Source organism: Accipiter gentilis, chromosome 32, assembly GCF_929443795.1.
Source record: "Accipiter gentilis chromosome 32, bAccGen1.1, whole genome shotgun sequence".
Taxonomy (NCBI): domain Eukaryota; kingdom Metazoa; phylum Chordata; class Aves; order Accipitriformes; family Accipitridae; genus Astur; species Astur gentilis.
Genome location: NC_064911.1, coordinates 12,949,290 through 12,967,413, shown reverse-complemented (window position 1 = coordinate 12,967,413; position 18,124 = coordinate 12,949,290). Strand labels below are relative to the sequence as shown.

The 18,124-nt window shown below is 40.1% G+C and overlaps 1 protein-coding gene across 2 annotated transcripts in view; it reads left to right on the top strand.

Moving 5' to 3' along the window:
* The window catches only part of SYTL5 (synaptotagmin like 5), a 60,552-nt gene extending 43,539 nt beyond the window's left edge, over positions 1-17,013 (top strand). The window contains exons 11-17 of one of the 2 annotated variants that reach the window (XR_007510327.1): positions 784-886; positions 3,089-3,250; positions 6,914-7,022; positions 8,484-8,619; positions 11,181-11,389; positions 12,003-12,590; positions 14,662-17,013. Coding sequence is in view for 1 of the 2 variants with exons in the window: in XM_049835360.1 (XP_049691317.1) it covers positions 784-886; positions 3,089-3,250; positions 6,914-7,022; positions 8,484-8,619; positions 11,181-11,389; positions 12,003-12,145 (862 nt within the window). In the remaining variant the exon portion in view is untranslated. Of the gene's footprint in view, positions 1-783; positions 887-3,088; positions 3,251-6,913; positions 7,023-8,483; positions 8,620-11,180; positions 11,390-12,002 lie in introns of both variants that reach the window. The other variant, XM_049835360.1, reaches the window with a different exon arrangement.
* The last annotated feature ends 1,111 nt before the right edge of the window (positions 17,014-18,124 follow it).

Sequence of the window (18,124 nt, the reverse complement as noted above, 5' to 3'; positions counted from 1 at the left end):
GTTGTGATAAGAGCCTGAGAACTCATAGGATCCCGTTGCTACAAGCCAGTGTTTCGATGATGGTTGGGTTTGGATTCCCTGTGGGAAATGTGTTTTCAATATGTTTCTTAGGGCAGCGTGTGCTGTTCTGGGAAAACAATACAATTACTTAAATTATCAATCTGTTTGATAGCAATCTCCGCAAAAGAGCAAAAAATATGAAGGAATAGGGAAGCTGAATTGATTTCTTACTTCTAGAATCAAAACTAAAGTATTATGAGAGAACTGATGTTTTGGAGGGAGGGAGGGATAGAGAGAACTTCCATTTCACGCATCCATAGATACACTTTGCAAGGACCATGTTTTCTGAGATTCTCATTACAGTTTTCAGTATAATGTGTAAATTCTCTTATCAGAAAGTCATAATTAGTGTCTCTAGTCACATGTGATCCTATCGTATGCAAGGTATGAAGTTTTTCATTCTCTTGTATTTTCAGTGTATGTGTTTTCACATGTAATCTGTCAGTAATTGTATATTACAAAAGGGAAAGTGTTAGGACAGCTTTCTACATTTCTGAGGGCAAGTAAATTAATTTAGCTCTGCCTTTTGTTATTCTGAACATTTCTTTATTTTTAGATAAAGACTGTGCCTTTCCATGTTTCACATATTGTCTGTTACACGTATACATTGTTTAGATTGCAGAAATTAATTATCTCGTATGTGTCACCAATGTAGCGATGTCAGGTCCTTGCTCAAACTGGCCATTTTTATTCCTTGCTAATAATGTACTACTTGATCTGCAGATATGTCAAAGCATACCTTCTGCCTGATAAGTCCCGCCAAAGTAAACGCAAGACCAAAATTAAAAGTAACAGCACCAACCCAGAGTTTAATGAAACGCTGAAGGTGAGAACACTGTCGCTCTCTCAGGCTGTGATGAATGTTCTGCTTGTATTCACAGGCATTTTCTTTAAGTGTTCCTGTATGGGGATTAGAATTTGGAAGAGATGCCTCAAAAGGAGTGTATTTAAGCAAAAAACAGTGTAGTAGTCCCATGAGTTGTAATTTCTGGCTTTCAGCATTGAGGAAGTGTTTTTGTTTGGTTCTCCCCTTCACAGGCAAAACTTCTATTAGTTTCCATAGATCTCTTTCAAAACTGCTGATGTTCTTGTCTAACCTGAGCTCAGAGATGTTAAAAGCACCTTAAAGATTTTGTAAGCCCGAAGTTAGCAACTGATGCTGAAATAGAGCTAGGTTAAAACTTCCCATCTAAGTGATTTGCAAGAGAAAATAACCTTTTGCAGTAAAATCTGAATTTCTCTGGAGGCTTTCATTTATTTTTAGAGCAGAACTGACTTTGATAAGAAAATTCCAACAGCGGCTTCTTGCCTTTCTCAAAAGCTGTGGTAAAGTTCATTTTCTGTTGCAAAAGGCGATGACAGATTACTTCCTTGAGGGCTGGTGTAGCAGAGCGTGCAGGCTCTTCCTTCCTTGCCTTTTGCCCACGTCCACTACAGAGGCTCAACTATTTTGAGCTCCTCATGAGCTGGTTATTCACCTCCTTGGCCCTGTGGTGCAGGTGGGAATGGCAGAGTTTCTGCCCAGTTCACTGCCTGAACTGGTCTGGCACGTGGACTACAAGGTTCCTGGTGATTGCCCTTCCTTCTCGATTGACGAGAGTTATCCCAGCCAGCCGTCACGAGGCCAGAAACTCTTTTTAGTTTCTCCTGAAATGTATTTATTTATTTATTTATTTATTTTATTTCAGTGATGTTTTAAATAAGTTTCTTATAATAGAGGCTAACAGATGCTCCCTGGCCAATATACTTGGCTTAACCTGGCTACAAAACCATTTTGCAGATTTACACACACTTGGTCTGGCCAGACTGCTTGCCAAGGGAGAGTCTTCTTGTATAGCTTCATTTTCAAATGGTTTATAGTAAAGTTAAGACTTGCCTGAACTGGAAAAAAAAAAAAAAAAAGTGTTAGACTCTATTTAGCAAGGAAAATAGCACTAAAGATACTTGCTAGTAGGGAGCTTGGTGAGGATAGGATCTAGAAGCGTGCTAAAAATGCAAATTGTAACAAAGATGGCTTACTTGAATTGTAGGTAGGTAAGCAAGAGCTGCATCTGCTCGCCTCAACTATTACTTCTGTTAGAAAAGAAAAATAATTAAATGTCTGTCTCTTCCCTCTTTGACTTTTATTCCATTGTTGCTAAATATGACACCTCTCACAGTGGAACTCTTGGCATCTAGGATTAAGCATTTTAGACATACTTATACATGAATACCCTACTTGGGTGGTTTGCCAACTGACTTGACTGTTTCAGCCTTTGGAGAATATATGTCTATGTCCAGATGTTGTTCTCGATGCAAAAAAAGACGACGTCTGGGTCTCCTCAGCTAACACTAGGAGAAGCGTGAATTTCAGGGAATTAATGGGCCCTTTGCTAAAAGCAGAGTATGCAGAGCTACAATTCCAGATGTTCATAGTTTTCTGTGTATTTTCTAGAATATGATGTTTCTTCAGAGGAGTTTTTTAATAGCTTTCAAAACCAACAATGGTTACTAAGACTGGGACACTTGGTGAGTGCTTTGCAGATGCAGTTTTACTTGTTTTCAGAACAATTTTTCATAAGTTACAAAGATACAATTGAAAAGGAGATTAGGACACTATTTCTAGGAAGTAGTGTACAGCAGACTCTCTTTAGGGATGAAAGAACTAGTGGGGTTTCTTCCTACAAACTAAACTTTGATGTTCTGCTTCATTTACATATAAGGAATTAACAAGATCGTAGTTTTCAGCATCGTAATTTTCTTTATAGTCATAAACACCCAGTAAATAATACAGATAACACACAATCGTTACAGTAACATTAATTACCATTGGATGCATACTGCAAAGAAAAGAGTTACGTTTAACATTAACCTTATGAGCTTTCTAGCTAGATCAATGTCATTTGCAAAGAAAACAAATCTCTCTTTCATGCTTCATTTGTTAGCTGCTGTGGGCTTCATGAAATTGAACTAGAGCTGCAAAAAGCTCCATGGAAACTATTATTTTTGCTTATTCTGAGAGTTTCTTTTTCTCTTCTTCTGTTGGTAGTATGTCATCAGTCACACTCAGCTAGAAACCAGGACCCTGCAGCTTTCTGTCTGGCACTATGACAGATTTGGACACAACAGCTTCCTTGGGGAGGTGGAAATTCCATTAGATTCCTGGAACTTTGAAAATCAGGGCGATGAGTGGTTTGTGCTCCAGCCCAAGGTAAGGGTTTCCAGGGGGCAATGAAAGTGTTGCGAAGCAAATTTAGCAAGGCTTAGTTATTTTTCCTTTGGAACGTGTTTATAAAACAGTGACTTTTTGAGTGTCTAATATGGTAATAAAAATCATGTCTGTGTTCTTTATTCAATCAAAACATACTGGTTTTAAAGTCTTCATGAAAACTTTACACTAGATTAGCTACTTAAAACCAAACAAAACCACCCCACCTTTTAAATAAACTGTAAGTTCATCTTGTAATAAATGGCAGCGGAGAAATGGCCTTGCAAAGAAATTGATTATTTTTAAAAAACAGCACGTAAGCCAAAGGACTTTTCTACCACTCCCCCCTAACCAACCCTTAACAGTTTATTAAAGAAACAGATCTTTTTTGTTTCATTTCAAAGCGCTTCACACTTTTCAGCTGTGACAAAATGACATATTAATCTCTTATTCACCTTAACCTAGGAAGGTACAAGATAAGGCTTCTCAGCAGGCAAATCAATTGGTCTGTGAAACAGGACTTGCATTGTACTTAGCTAAGGATAGGATGACTTCTGTCTCTAGGGCACCCCCTGCTTTGGCAAAAGTGTTTATTTTTGGAAGAGATTCCAAGAGCTATTGTGAGCTAGAGGATTAAAGCCTTCTGCCTTGCTTGCTCCTGCAGCAGCCAGAATCCCCAGAAATTCCAATGGTTTAGATTGCCATTTCAGAAAGTGTATTTTTGTTGCTGCAGAAAAATCCAAGGTTTTACTCCAAGTGATGTGGAGAGAGACTCAGATGACTTGTTTGCTCTGCATTCATTATTTTTAAGGAAATAGTGTTATGTTCGGGGTTTTAGGAGGGAGTGTTTGATCTGTGCCTTTCTCTCAGTTGGGCAATGGATCTGAATGCTGTATAGTTAATTTCTAGGTATAGCCCTTTGTGAGGCTTACATCTAAACTGTCACAAATTTATATTTTAGTAAATAATTTGCCAGAAGATATGTAAGGAAATTAGTTCCTTCTTTGAACACTCATACACTTCACACTTTATAAGTGGCAAGAAAGATCCTTCCCAGTTTCCTAGTTCAGCTTTGTTAATAAGGGTGACCACCAGCTCTTCCTTCATGGTCCAGATGAGATGAGACCAGAAAGAGAAAGTGGCTAATGATGGGCAAACATGTTTCAGTCAGCACTGTGTCCAGGCCAGGATTATACAGTCCTCCTTACAAGCTTGCTTCATGTAAGTTACTTCTGTTGGGTCCGCTCTTGAAGTAGAAGAAATGTCTACTGCATCTGTGTCATAGCTCTGGCTGGTGTCAGATGTTGCTCTTATTTAGTACCCACCGGTCTACAACAATAAGATACACATCTAGTATTTGTTTTGCTTGGAGTGTGTATGCAATGTCTGTCTGAAAGTGGGCTTCTTATCATGGAGTAGTCTCTTTGTCATCTCATTTCAATCTTTGGGGAGGAAAAAAAAAAAAAAAAAAAGACAGTCATGAAGCTCTCCTGCTCAGGAAAAAAAGTAATGAGGCGCTAAGCATTTCAGCCATTCCAGCTGGAAGGTATTGTCTGATTATTTCCAAACCCATTAAAAGGATTTTTAAATGAGTTCTTTTTTTAGCAAAGAAAGCAAACACAGAATTGGTCTTGTCTGCCTCCTAAGTTGTTATAAATAATGTTTCTAAACTTAAAGTGCTGCTAAGATTTTTGATCAGCAAAGATAATAAAAAAAAAATCAATTATTGTATTTTGAATTTTAAAAAAAAGCACAGGTTAATACACATGCAAAGTACATGGTGTTCTCCTGTATGATCTGCCTGATAGAGACAGGAATGGCAGTGAAACATTTCCCAGGTTTTATTACAGTGCTTTATTTGTTCTATCATGAATAATTTAGCTGCTTTAGTGAAAAGGTTGGAGACTTTAGACCTGTTTCTTCTATGAGCATTGAATGTCTGTTTTCAAGATGAGTGTGTTTAAATCAGAAAAAGAAGAGAAAATAGTTCTGTGGTGAAAGAGGGGGCAGAGTCTAGAGGCACGTTATATGTGGGTTTGGGAGGGAGGTTGACAAATTGTTCCTGATGTAAGAACTTATACTACTTGTCCATCAGTAGAATGGAAAAAATAATCCTTGCTGCCTTTATGGGAAACTTGATCCTAAACTTGCATAGTTTAGACCATAAGGGAGCTGCCTGACTGGCAGGATTTAGATGTTGTGCAAATTATTCCACAGCCATTTACTACAGGTTTTCTTTTGTCCTCTGTTGTAGCGACTTGCATCAGACAGTGGTGGAGACAGGACTGTTTTTCTCAGAGTCAGTGCAGGAATGCCTGTGTGCTGTAAAAGTGCTTCAGAGTCTCAAAAGGGCCATGTTGTTATCAGTAAAATTGCTTTGGTCCCTGTCCCATCCTTGTGTACAGACTTAGCCCCACTAAACGCAGTTAGTGCCTTAGACTGGAGGCTACGATAGGAAGGCAGTGTTGACTGTGCATATCACCCTATGTGTCTCTGGTGGGGTTTTTTTTGTTCTGTTTTCTCTTGATAATAGAATTTTGACCTTCCTGGGGAGTCAGGAAACAACCTGAATGCGTTTCAGAGAAATCCTGTCGCTGATCAGACATTTGTCTATAAGCAGTTCTTTAAAGGCTCGCGTGGTACCTTGGTGTGTGTGTCTCGGCCCTTGAAGGTCCTTTCTCTTTATACATGCGCTTTGTCCTTGTTGAGAGATCAGGAAGATTTGTTGATTTGTACCCAAACCTAAGCACAGAAGCATGTACGGAAACGTGAGCATCTGAACAGTCCCACCTCCATTAGTAAATATCACTGAGCAAGGTTAGCATATGCCAGAGTTTTTCATAGACCTAGTCTTTAATATAAATGTACAAGACTTCTGTTTTCACTGCACTTTATTTTTCTAGAAGTCAGTTTGAACTGGCATAACGTGTTCTCTCTGTGTTGCATCTGTTGTTTTTAAAATGTCGTTTCCGACTTCTTACAATGCGAATGGAAGTTCAGCACCTGTCAGTGACGGCCTAATGTTCTTTTAACAAGGATGCTCTGAAGAGCACTGAATACATTCTTTCTGGGCAAGATTCAAACATTTATAAAACAAAAAGGTGCAGAAATAGTAGTTGTGTAGAAAAGGGACAGGAGGCTGGGAATAACAGTTTTCAAGGCTTTCTATTTCGGAGCTGGACCCCGCTCTCTTCCCTTGCCTTCGTTCCCCACGGCTCCATTCCAAGAGTGACTCAGGAGTGACTCCTCTAAAGTACATGAAACCACTTACGGTTTAAAATCCTGATGGGGGAAATAAGGGCTGAGTGTCAGCTCAAATTAGCTACAGTTTATATGTGCAGAAATAAGTTTGAGGGTTTCTTTTCTGTTTGTTTGCTTCACTTACTCATGCTAGATATCTCCTTGATACGTTCACTGAACAGTATCTAATGCCACGTGGCTTTATTATTCTGAGAGCTTGTATTCCCTAGCTGATAAAGTTTTCTAAAATGTGATTGCATTCAATCAGGAATGTCTAATTATGTAAAAGTGGGCTGATACAGCTTGATATGTTTAAGAAGTGTTTCAAAGACTGTATTGGTACAACAAAATTAAAATCAAAAGGAGAAGGTGAATGATTAACCTTAGTTGGATTTCTGTTCTGTTTGTTTGGTTTTTTCTTTTCAGGCGGAGGTAGCGACAGATGTTGGCCTTCAGTATAAAGGAGAACTGACAGTTGTTTTACGTTACATTCCCCCAGACAGAAACCTAATGCTTCCTCTAGGGCAGTTTCAAGGTAAAGCAAACATTAATGGCAGCATATGATAACACCCCTCTGAGCATTAAAAATCCTCACCTAGGATGAAGTAAAGGTATTAGTGAAGATTGAAACCATACTTAAATATACCATTTGTCTTTATCTGTGGAAATTTTGAACCATAAGGATGTTTCTCCTGCTCCATCCTCTGCTCCTACATTGAACTACAGGAGAGAGGAGGGAAGAGGAGTGTGCAGTCAAGTGTTGATGCATGGCTGTGACCTAATTAAAAAAAAATTCAGACATTAGATAACATGATTGAGGACAGCCATATAGAAATAAATTGTCTACATCATAGTCTGTGGGTTTTTGTTCAGCTGATTATATCCAGTGTATAGCTGGATATAATAGACTTCGCTTAGTTCTTCATGCTTAATTATCCTTAAGCTTACCTATCTCCTCTTTTTCACAGTGCTTTGCCTCTGCTCAGTTTTACTGTATTATTGCTGTAATTCAATCCTGTAAAATCTTATTTGAAATCTTTAGGGGAAGCCATTATTTTCATCAACAATGAACAGAGGAAAATAGTTACTAACTCTTTGCATTGTAGTAGCATGAGGAACAGCAATCATCTGAAGTGAAAGCAATTACTGGGTAGCACCTGAGTTTACATCTTGGTGACAGTATTGCTTGCTAGCATTAGGATTTGATAGATGTTTTTTTTCTTTTTCTTTCTTATTTTTTTTGACAGATTACATTCCCTCTGTTAGCAGTAATTCCAAGGTTTTTTCTCTTAAAAGCTAATTGTTGTCTGAAAAGTCCAGATATACACTGTCTGCATTTTTTTAAATTAGTACATTTAACATCCCTCCTGATCTTTTTTTTCCTGATGCTTTCAGCCTGAATCAGTGTGTACAATCCCTGCTGATAAGCCTCTTAGAATCTGCAGCAGCAGCAAGTACACGTGTCCTCATGGTGCTCTTCAAAAGCAGTAGCGTGTCAGTGGGCACCGTGTCCTTTGTCACGGTCTCCGCGGAACACTACATCCTTACACGTGGAATACATGCGGTGTATTTCTGCATTTTAAGCTTTGCATTTATACCTTGCTTGGGGTGTAGGGCTGCCTTAACGCCAGTGGTAGAAGTGGATTCTGCAAAGAGGGTAGGACTTACAGGACATGCAGTTCTTTGTGGTCAGCATAGTAATCCACAAATACTCATATTTGGACAGGACTTCAGACAGGGCTCTCTGTTGTGTCTAGCAAGGACTAGTTAGTTACATGGTCAAGTTCTTTGTCAAATATGGAGTGATTTTTCAGTCCCTGCCTTATTAGTTTCTCCACCCATAGAGAATCAGAATCTCCTCATAAGGAATACTTTAATCCCATTGCAGTAAACAATAAAAAAAAATCTAGCCAAAACAATTTACATTTCCAAATCAGTCTTGCAGTGTATATATATAATTCCTGATGATGATGTTGCAACTCTGTTCGATGTGTAGGAAAGAAGAGCTTCAAAAAGGGAAAAAAGGGAGACTCTCACCTGCCATCTGGAGGTATATTAGAAGTCCTCATCAAAGAAGCAAAGAATTTAACAGCAGTGAAATCAGGAGGCACGTCTGACACTTTCGTGAAAGGGTTTGTGGTTTTTTTTCTCCCCATTTTTTTAATGGCTGCACTGAATCATATCTTGGCTGACCCAATTTTTTTCAATATATCTGTGTATATGTGTATGGAGTGTCAGTCCTGAAAAGCAACTGGCACCTCGAAATGGTATGCTGAAGAGAAGGATGCTGTGGAATAAGGGCAGAGAGGTATGAGTTGTCCCAGTGGTTAAATACAATCACATTTAAATACCGTCTCAGTTAAGTGGTACAGAACCATTCATACAGAAGCATCCAGTGTGCTAATGCGCACACTGTTACAGAATATAACGTTTGGTAAAGGAAAACACTTCCACTGAGTCGGCAGAGAGAAGTAGGTGACTATTCATCACTCCTGGGGGCAAGAAGTTGTAAATCAGGGCTTTTGCACTGGAGATGATACCTGATCTGATGGTGACATTTACATTTTCAGGAAACTGAAACAGTACATATTTTTTACTAAAAGGAATAGCCAGACTACTCCTGAATAAGAAACTGGTTTTCAGGAAGATACAAATCTGTTTGGATTCCTTGTAAAACTGCAAATAACACCTATAAAAGCTGGCATGCTCTACCAAACTGAGGTTCTTTCTAATGGGTGTCACCTGAACTATGCAGAAAGAGAAAATTCATTATCTGTGTGAGGAAACCCTGTTTTGGTTCAAGTAAATACGCTAAATGAGAAGATTTTTCTCTCTTATACTACAGATAGTTTTGGGTTTTTTCCTAGTGCTTAATTGGGAAAGCTCTTTGGCAGTAGTGTCAAGGAGCACATTTAAACCCTGAGGCTGCCCAGGAAGTCTATCACTGACTCCAAATGTAGTGTCTTAACTCTAATTGTGTCTTGTTGTTAACATTTAATATTCTTTGACAGAAGAGGTTTAAAAATTCTGTTCTAATGGCTTTCAGGTTGGATTTCAAAGATGCATAATTTTGAAAAATTTACGGTCCGTGTCACTTGTAGGCCTGCATGCATGTGCATACATAAAGATATATATAGTATGACATGCATCTTTTTACTAGATAAGCAGCATTTTGTGTTGGACAAGCAAAATCCAAACTATATAGAAAATGCTACATATAGAATATACTTGTGTTTGAATAAAATGACATTATCCTGCATGCCTCATTATATTGGATTTTTCATATATGTAAGTTATACATTTGAAATGTTACATTTAGGAAATGATGGATAGCTTAAAACATTTGTCATTGCCAGTTTTTGCTCTCAATGTTAGCTTTCAGAATCGCTGATTTTTAGATATGCTGTAATTCATTAGTAACAGTTTGAGTGCTGTTACTAAACGGTGACCATCCTGCCTTTAATTCCCTGGTGGAGCTGAGAATTTGTCTTGATCTGGTAGTGTGCTTCGAACTATCACTAAGCTCATAGACTTCATGTAGAAGAAGTTTGAGTTATTCTTTCTATGTATGCGTTCTCCTATGCCATCTCTCTTTGCCTGATATATGTGAAGGTGTTTTCTTTTACTGAAAATAGACTGTCTGCTTCCACTACAGCTTGTTCCCACCTGGAGCTTGCAACAGACTTCGGGGAGAAAATGTTGTCAGAGCCTTTTTACATAAGCAGTGGCAATGTGTGGCCAGTAATTCTCTGGACTATCTTTAGTTAGTGGTGTTTGCTGTTGCTAACGTGAATTATTCAGTACAGTGGAAGAGGAGTCTCTTTTCCTCGGACTATTGGTCTGTCATGTGTCATGGCCAAACGCATAATAAAGTTGCCATGAACAAGTTGAGGTGCTGCAGCAGCCTGATCTGCACTGTTAGCTTGAGATAATTTGACATAGCTTAGGCCAGTGTTAGCCCCCTGCAATACACCAGCTTATGTTTATTGTCAAGTAAAAACCTGCACAGGAATCCTGATCAAGGTCTAGTGATTTGTTTGTACGTGCGACCCTTTAGTATTTATATGCAACCAAACAGTTATTCCGTTAGCTTTGCTGAAGGAGACGAAGGTACAGACTATGAAAATTTGTACAGACCTCTGATTTTCAGCTAGAGTATTAAGTTCTTCTAGTTTCACTAAAGGAATTCTCCACTAAAAGTAAAATGTGAAAAGCTTGTCAGACTTTACAGCATTAGTTTCTCTGCACTCAGTAGGGTGTTAGGCAATTCAAAGTACTGGTGCTAAACTGCTGAAGCTCCTTCTTTATCAGTCATTTCTGTTTCTTTCTGGGAGGACCTTCTGTCCTGCTTTGAGAGTGAGACTGGACTGGGTGACTCCAGAGGCCCTTTCTAGCCAGGATTTTTATGATCCTGTCTATATTTAGTCTCACTGAAATAAAAAGTTTGTGGTTAAGACGAAAGACACGGGGCAAGGAGACCTAATTTCAGTTTTTGCTGTTGATAACTGGCACTGTAGCTATAAGAACAAACGCAGCACAAATGCTAAACATATGCTTCAGGTGTATGCTTAATTTAATAACAGTGGGGAATAGGGTCCTGATCTCATTTGAGTCTCTACATGATTGTAATTCTTTGTGACTATTATGTGACATCCTATCTACATATTCAATTTTCCTTTTTGATATCTCCCAGATACCTTCTCCCAGATGACAGCAAAGCTACAAAACACAAAACTCCCATAATAAAAAAGAGCGTGAACCCCCAGTGGAATCATACCTTTTCTTTCAGTGGCTTGAATTCAAGGGATATACGTAATGTCTGCCTAGAACTGACTGTGTGGGACAAGGAGTCGCTCTCCAGTAATATTTTTCTGGGAGGTGTCCGTTTGAGCACTGGAAATGGTAAGGTCCCACCTGACTCATGATTGCATTTCTTAACGCTGCTGTCCTCCTTCCCCACCCCAAGTGATTCATGTATACAAGGGACAGAAACATTACTGGATGTATGGAAGGTATATGGGAACTTGGGGAAATTGAAAAGGGAGAGAAGGCAACAGATAATGTGTAGATGATTTAGTTCTTTCCTTCATTGAGTGAGACACAAAAATTTGGTGCCCTGTTGTACTTCTGCGCATTCTAGAATATTCTGGGAATAGCTTGGAAGCGTTTCGTAGCATCCCAGTGAGAAGGAAGAGACTACTTTTGTCCAGCAGCAGCCTTTCTGCTGACGATGGTGTGATCTGGAAGAAGTGTGGGTCCATTCCTCCTCTGTTAGAAGCAAGTCGTTTGTGGTGCAGAGTGGGGAGGTTTATGTGCCTCTGCCCAGGTGCCACGAAGGAGTGTAATGACAAACTGGTGCTCTCCAGGAGCTGCCTGTTTTCAGTATAACTCCCTGTACAGGTGGCAGTGTAAATTGCTTGTCGTCTTTCTTATACCCCGTTGGACCGAATAAGCAAGGATATTAAATAACTGGTTACTAATATGCCAAAATGCTTCATGTTTTTGCAATTGCCAGGTGTAAGTAACGGCAAGGAGGTTGACTGGATGGACTCTCAAGGGGAAGAGCAGCACCTCTGGCAGAAGATGATTGACAGTCCGGGAGCCCCTGTGGAGGGGATATTAATGCTGAGGTCCAGCATGGGAAAACGCAGACTCTGAAAGACTCTTAACTACTTAAGGGGTACCACAGGTACTCTTGACTTCAGCGGTGTTCAGGCTCTTGTCACTTTGCCCGTTTGAAAGTGGGGAAGGATTGTACTTTTTGCCTTGGATATTAAGGCTCCGAGTGAGATTTTAATGCATTCTGCACTTTCATGCGCACGTTTTTAACCCAGGTTTCTTGTACGGATTGAGTTTCTCTTGAAACCAGTGAGGACTGGACCTTGTACAGAGATTGGACTGGCTTCCCCTGTCCCTTCTGGTGACTGGTATGCAGCTGATGAACTCCTCTGCCTCTGGTGCGGCACAGAGTGAGCATCTAGTTAGTCTTTTAGTAAGTAATGCCTGGTTTACGTGTCTCCCTCTGGGTCAAAGATGGCCTAGAAGACAGCAGTGATACAGTACAAGCAGATTCAGAGTGAGTCTGTGCTTTGGTATTTGGAAGGTAAGAAGCCGTAATGCTATGAAGGATAACAAACAACATTTCTTTGTCACGTTTGCTGGTTGGGCTGTGCAGTGTGCAGGGCGGCAGGCTTGGGACTAAGCAGCCCACCAAGGAAGGCCAATGCACTGTGTTGCACACTAGAAATAAGGAGCAGGTGAGCTGGTGTACAGCGCTGGTGTTCTGGGTTATTTTAATGCACTGTATAAACGGCAGACTTGGTTCAAAGTAATCAAAGAGCCTCTACTGAAAATAAATTGTAACAAATCCCCACACAGTTTCCAGAACTACATGGTATTACTGTGTTTTTCATTCAGTTGACAGCTCTAGCCAAGACCTTCTGGTGCCCTTGACCAGAAGGAACATGTTCACATGCCTGTCGCCATCTGACGGGTTGCTGAGATGAGACCCATACTGGTTTGGACAGTTAGCTAAGACCTTGATTTTGTAGTAGAGTGACGTGATTAAAGCACATGCCAGAACGATCTGCACAACTGTGGAATTTTCTCTGAATGGGCTGGGATCCCATTCAGGCATGCCCACGCATGTTAATTATTAACCAGAGCAGGACTTTTTTCTCCTGAACATCCCCCTGCGAGTTAACAGTGGATTTAATGATAAGAGTGAGTTTGGGCCAATTCAATCATTAATCTTATTAACAGTGACAATTGTTCAATGGTAATTTTGCCATTTGGTTTCCTAAAGTGATTTTACACCTTCTTAGATCCCCCATCCTCTGGGGACTTACGCAGGTCATATGTGAAGAGCGTGCTGTTTTGAATAGTTGTTGTGGGCTACTCCTACCATAATGAGATAGGATTATAATCTTTTTTCAAGGCCAGCACATGTCTGCTTGCCAGATTGAATAATAATATAATTGCATGGCATGTGATTGCTCAGGGTATAAGACAAAGGAAGATCAGTAAACTGAGTGAACAACATTTCTTCTGAATTTTCCTAAACCAAACGAAACTTTTTTTTTTTCCTAAACCAAACATAACTTTTGGCACCTAAACTACCTCTCTAACAGAATCGGTCCGAGTTGTCTTGGTTGTTTGTACTGTAAACTTGCATTTATTTTGGGAATAATTATATCATCTTGACATGGAGACACAAGCTTGATTTTTCACTTGCTGGAAGTTGATTCAAAAAGATAAAGCTTGTTAAATCTAAAGAAAACAATTCTTTAGGGTAAAATTCCAGCTAGAGTTGTAGAGGAACACTGGGCAGTTGGATGGTTCGGTTTTGTTTCATTTTAATGGTGAAAATGGGAAAAACAATAAGAACACAAAAATTCCTCCAAGCTGGACCCCAAAGTGGACACCTTTTTCTCTTGCCAAATCGAAAACCTTAAAAAATTTTGGACTGAACTAAACCTTTATTTATACATGGAGTACAAGAGTTTGTCTAATTTTTGAATGGTATTTTCTAACCTTCTAAGTGTATGAACATTTTAGTTAAGTCTTGCTTTGAAAGGAAAAAGTCTGTGCTTTACTACTTCGGCTTCTGCCCATTTTGGTCCTATGATAGAGTTTGTGATGAATGGACTCGTCTGGGAAGTATAACCCGGCTCATACATGGGCTTTAAGTTCTGCCTTTTCCTTCCAAAGGGCCAAAATTTCCCTCTGAGCCTGCACCTGAAATTATAGACCGGGCTATGAATAGACTGTAGGTGTCAACTTTAGTTCAGCATATGAAAGGAAAAAATTTCAGCTGGGAAGTAATTTCAGCCAATGCGGTGGTTTTTGCCATTGATGGGATTTGGAGTAGTGCAGTGAAATTACCTCCTAGGTTAGCAGTGACAATTCTGCATTATGGTAGCATATAATAGGTATCACACTGTGCTTCAAATGAGCCTCGAAGAGATGATGAGCATCATATAAACACTAGAGCAATTTGGAAAGCTTTGCTGTTCTATGATGTTATCTGCACGTTTGTAGGAAGCGTTTGATTTGTGGAAAATGTCACATTTAATTACATCTCTTATATCTTTGGTCTCTTCCTTTACAAAAATGATTTATGGTTTGGAAAAGCACAAGATGATTAACTGCAGATGTGATTTCTTGTTTCCCAGATATTTGAATTAATTGCCTGTAATTGTGCGTCATCACGTACTGTGTGTTACCAGGCTGAACAAAAAGACGGAAAGCCAGGAATTAGGCAAAAGCCTTCCTTCTGTATGTATGTTTGTGGTATTGAAGGTGCATGAATGGTTTAGTCAAGGCTAATTCTTAGGAGAAAATAACCACAATTTTAGCAATGATTCATAAAATCCTTCCCTGAGTAAATAGACGCAGCAAAGCTGATGTTTCTGAAGTATTTTTCCACACAGATTTAAATAACTGAAGATGTGTCAGTGGAGAAGAAACCTTCTCTGCAGTGTTTTCTGAAAATGTGTTGCACAATACCTTTTATTCTGATACCTATTTTTCTAGCAAGGTAACTACAGGGCTTTCAGCACTATCTTTTCCCTGTTGTGATTAGATTTTGAGGGTTTGGCCCATTAAAGAAGAACAAAAGTGCAACTTCCACTGTAAAACGTCAAGTGGGGCCAGTAAATACCTCTTTAGAGAGCGTGGTTATTGCCAGTATCCATCAAAAAGAGCTGATGCTGAGGGCTCTCCAAGCCCTGACATCAGACTTTGGTATCCAGACCTGTTCTCTGGAAGTTTCTCTGCTCAGTTTATCAGCTGCGTGGGGACTTCGGGCTTCTAAATGTTGATGCTCTCGCATGCTTAGATGCCAAAACCAGGCTAACGCAGGTTTGAAACGGTGACCTCATCTCTTCCACCTCCATCGTGTTACGTTTGAGTGAGGGTGGGAGGAAAGCTGCAAAGACTCTGAGGGACACTGTTTCCATCTTCCTGTGCTAATCCAAGTGCCATTGCCTTCCTTGAATGCCTTTTAGATACTACATTTCGATCTTTCTTTCCCAGCTGGATGCTTTAGCAGATGGCTTAAGAGAGAAGGCATTGGGATGGTGAGTATGCTTTGATCATGGTGCATTAGGCTGGAAGCTTATTCTTCTGTGCCTCTTCCAGTGCAGATTATGCTAAGGTAGCATGAAAGAAGCATTTTTATGTATTAATTTTTTATTTTTGTTTTCCTGCCTGGTTAGGCCCTGCCAAGTGCAATTATTCTAAGTTGGATTCTGCAAAATATCAACTAAATTGCAACAGCAGAGCAGCTATTGAGCATCCACTAGTGCTAATTGATAAGGAGAGGTAACAGGAGGGGTGCATTTAGACTGGCCTAATTTTGGCTTCTTGAGGGGTACACACATTGCCCAGCTTCAGGCATGGTAGGTTTGTGGTTTGCTCTGGAGAGTCAATGAAGAGAGAGGCTGCTTGGATCTCCTACACCTTCAAAAAAGAGCTGAGAGTCCTATTTCCACAGCTGTCTCGTTTGTGGATTCACACAGTATAGGAAGGGTTGTACCTGAATCTTTGCAAGGGTCTCTCTTCTCTTCATCCCTCCCTTCAGCTCAGCAGCCCTCACCAGAACGTTCTACCTGAACGATAATCTCCAGTATCTGGAAGGAGGCAGCAGTTAAGTGATAGCCCCACTTACGGTCATCCATACGAGGTAAAAACTGCAGCTTTACTTCCCTAACATACAGTATTGATTTTCAGCACTTTGCAACAATGTCAGAAATAACCATCTCCTGAGAGCTGGTCCACGCGCTTTGTAAACTCTTTTTTTTTTTTAATAGTTTTTTAAAAATTATTATTTATTTATTTTTACACACAATGTTAACATTTGAGAACCCTAGAGAAATAGTGGCAGAACATGTGATGAATTCCAAAATAGGATGCTGACTTATTTGCAGTGATGTCTTTTACCATAACTCAGCAGGAGATGCTGAGAAGCATGCTAGTAGAACCTTACCACTGTGTCCCATGAATTTCCAGCCTGGTGATTTCACATTTGCAAATGCTGTTTGATAAGTGGTAATAAGACAGTGTTAATTATACTGTGTATATTGACACCGGAAAGTGAATCTCAACTTGCTTTTTAGGTGTTTTCTAGGTTGTTTTGAAACTCACCCTTCCTGCATCTTGGGCCTTTATTTAGATTAGTGATTTCAACAATTCTGCTTTGTGGCAATAACATCTATATGGCTGTGTGCTACTGCTCCTGAGAGCTTGGTGTATATTTTTGAGGGTAGTTCTAATTGTTGAGGTTTGCCTAAAGCCAAGTGTAGTCATTTGTTACAGCAGTTGGAGAATGTCACGTATCCCTCGTTCTGCCTTTGTTCTGCTTAAAATCTGTTGCTAGCTATTTGTTTAATTATTCTGCTGGACGTGAACAGTAGTAGCAGTAAATGGCATTGCGGTATGTTAAGTTCTGCCCAAATTTAGACAAAACAAAATGTTTCCTGCCCAGAATGTTTTTGTACTACGCACTGTACGTTCAGTTTTGTGGACAAAGGTGGCTGGTAATACATTTGCAGCTGTTGTGAAGATTACTGTTCTATCTTTTAAAATTAAATTAGTGAAACATGTTGCTGTGTCCTCGTGTCTCCTAAAATGCGTTACAGCAAACTTATAAGCATCTATTTCAGGAATATCCCCTATTATCTCATTGAGGTAAAGACATTACTTATATTTGATGAACAGTGCAAGAGGCCTACCACGTCTTCAGAGGTGGGACTCCATTGACGGTGTCTCTCTGCTTTTTTGGTCTTAATTTCTCCACTGTAAGTGGTTTAAAGCTGTTTTTTTTATTTCACGAGCATTAAACCTGTTTTCTTTTTAACATGCAATTCTAAGAATAAGGGGAATGCAGTGTTCTCTTCCCCCTTGCTAAAGAATTATTTTACGTGTGCCTTAACCCTGCATGTTCAGCAGGTCCTCCCCACCGTCTCCAGATCTCCTGCCTCTTCCCTAGTTCGAGGTCCTGCCCACTTGAAAACCGAGGTATGTTCAAAATGCAGCGTTTCTGTAATCACTGGCCCTGATATTTTTTTTAACTTTTTTTTTTTTTAAGAAAAACAAAAAAACCACATTTGATCACTCCATTAAATTTATACTTCCAGCTGAGTCGTGTTCACTTCAACTTACCTTTCAGAGCTGAGAGCTCTCTTCCATCTTCTCTTGGTTCTCCAGGTTTTTGTGTCGTCTTGTCCCTTCCTGACTGAGACGAACCAGGAAAGCAAATAACGCTCCTGGGCTCTGGGCCCGTGCTGGTCTTTGCTCGCTTTGCGCTGGTCTGAAAGTCCAGCTCGACGTCTTGGGTTCCTGCACCCTGGTTAAGGGGAGACCACCTCAGCGGGGTTCACTTGGTGTGATTTGGGCACAAGCAGCTGGCTCCTTTGCCCTCACACCACTCCCGTCTAGCTTGTCCCCGTGCTGGTTCTGGCTTTTACGAGGGTGGGTGGTCAAACACCCCTTGACTGGAAGGCAGCTGCAGGTGGGGGAAGAGCCCTCCTGCCATTCCTCTGCTCCTTGTACTTTGCTTTGGGGACCTTAGCTAAGGATTTGCTTGCGGGTCTGGAAGACGCCTCTGTAACTTCTGTAGAACTGAACTGCGGCCTC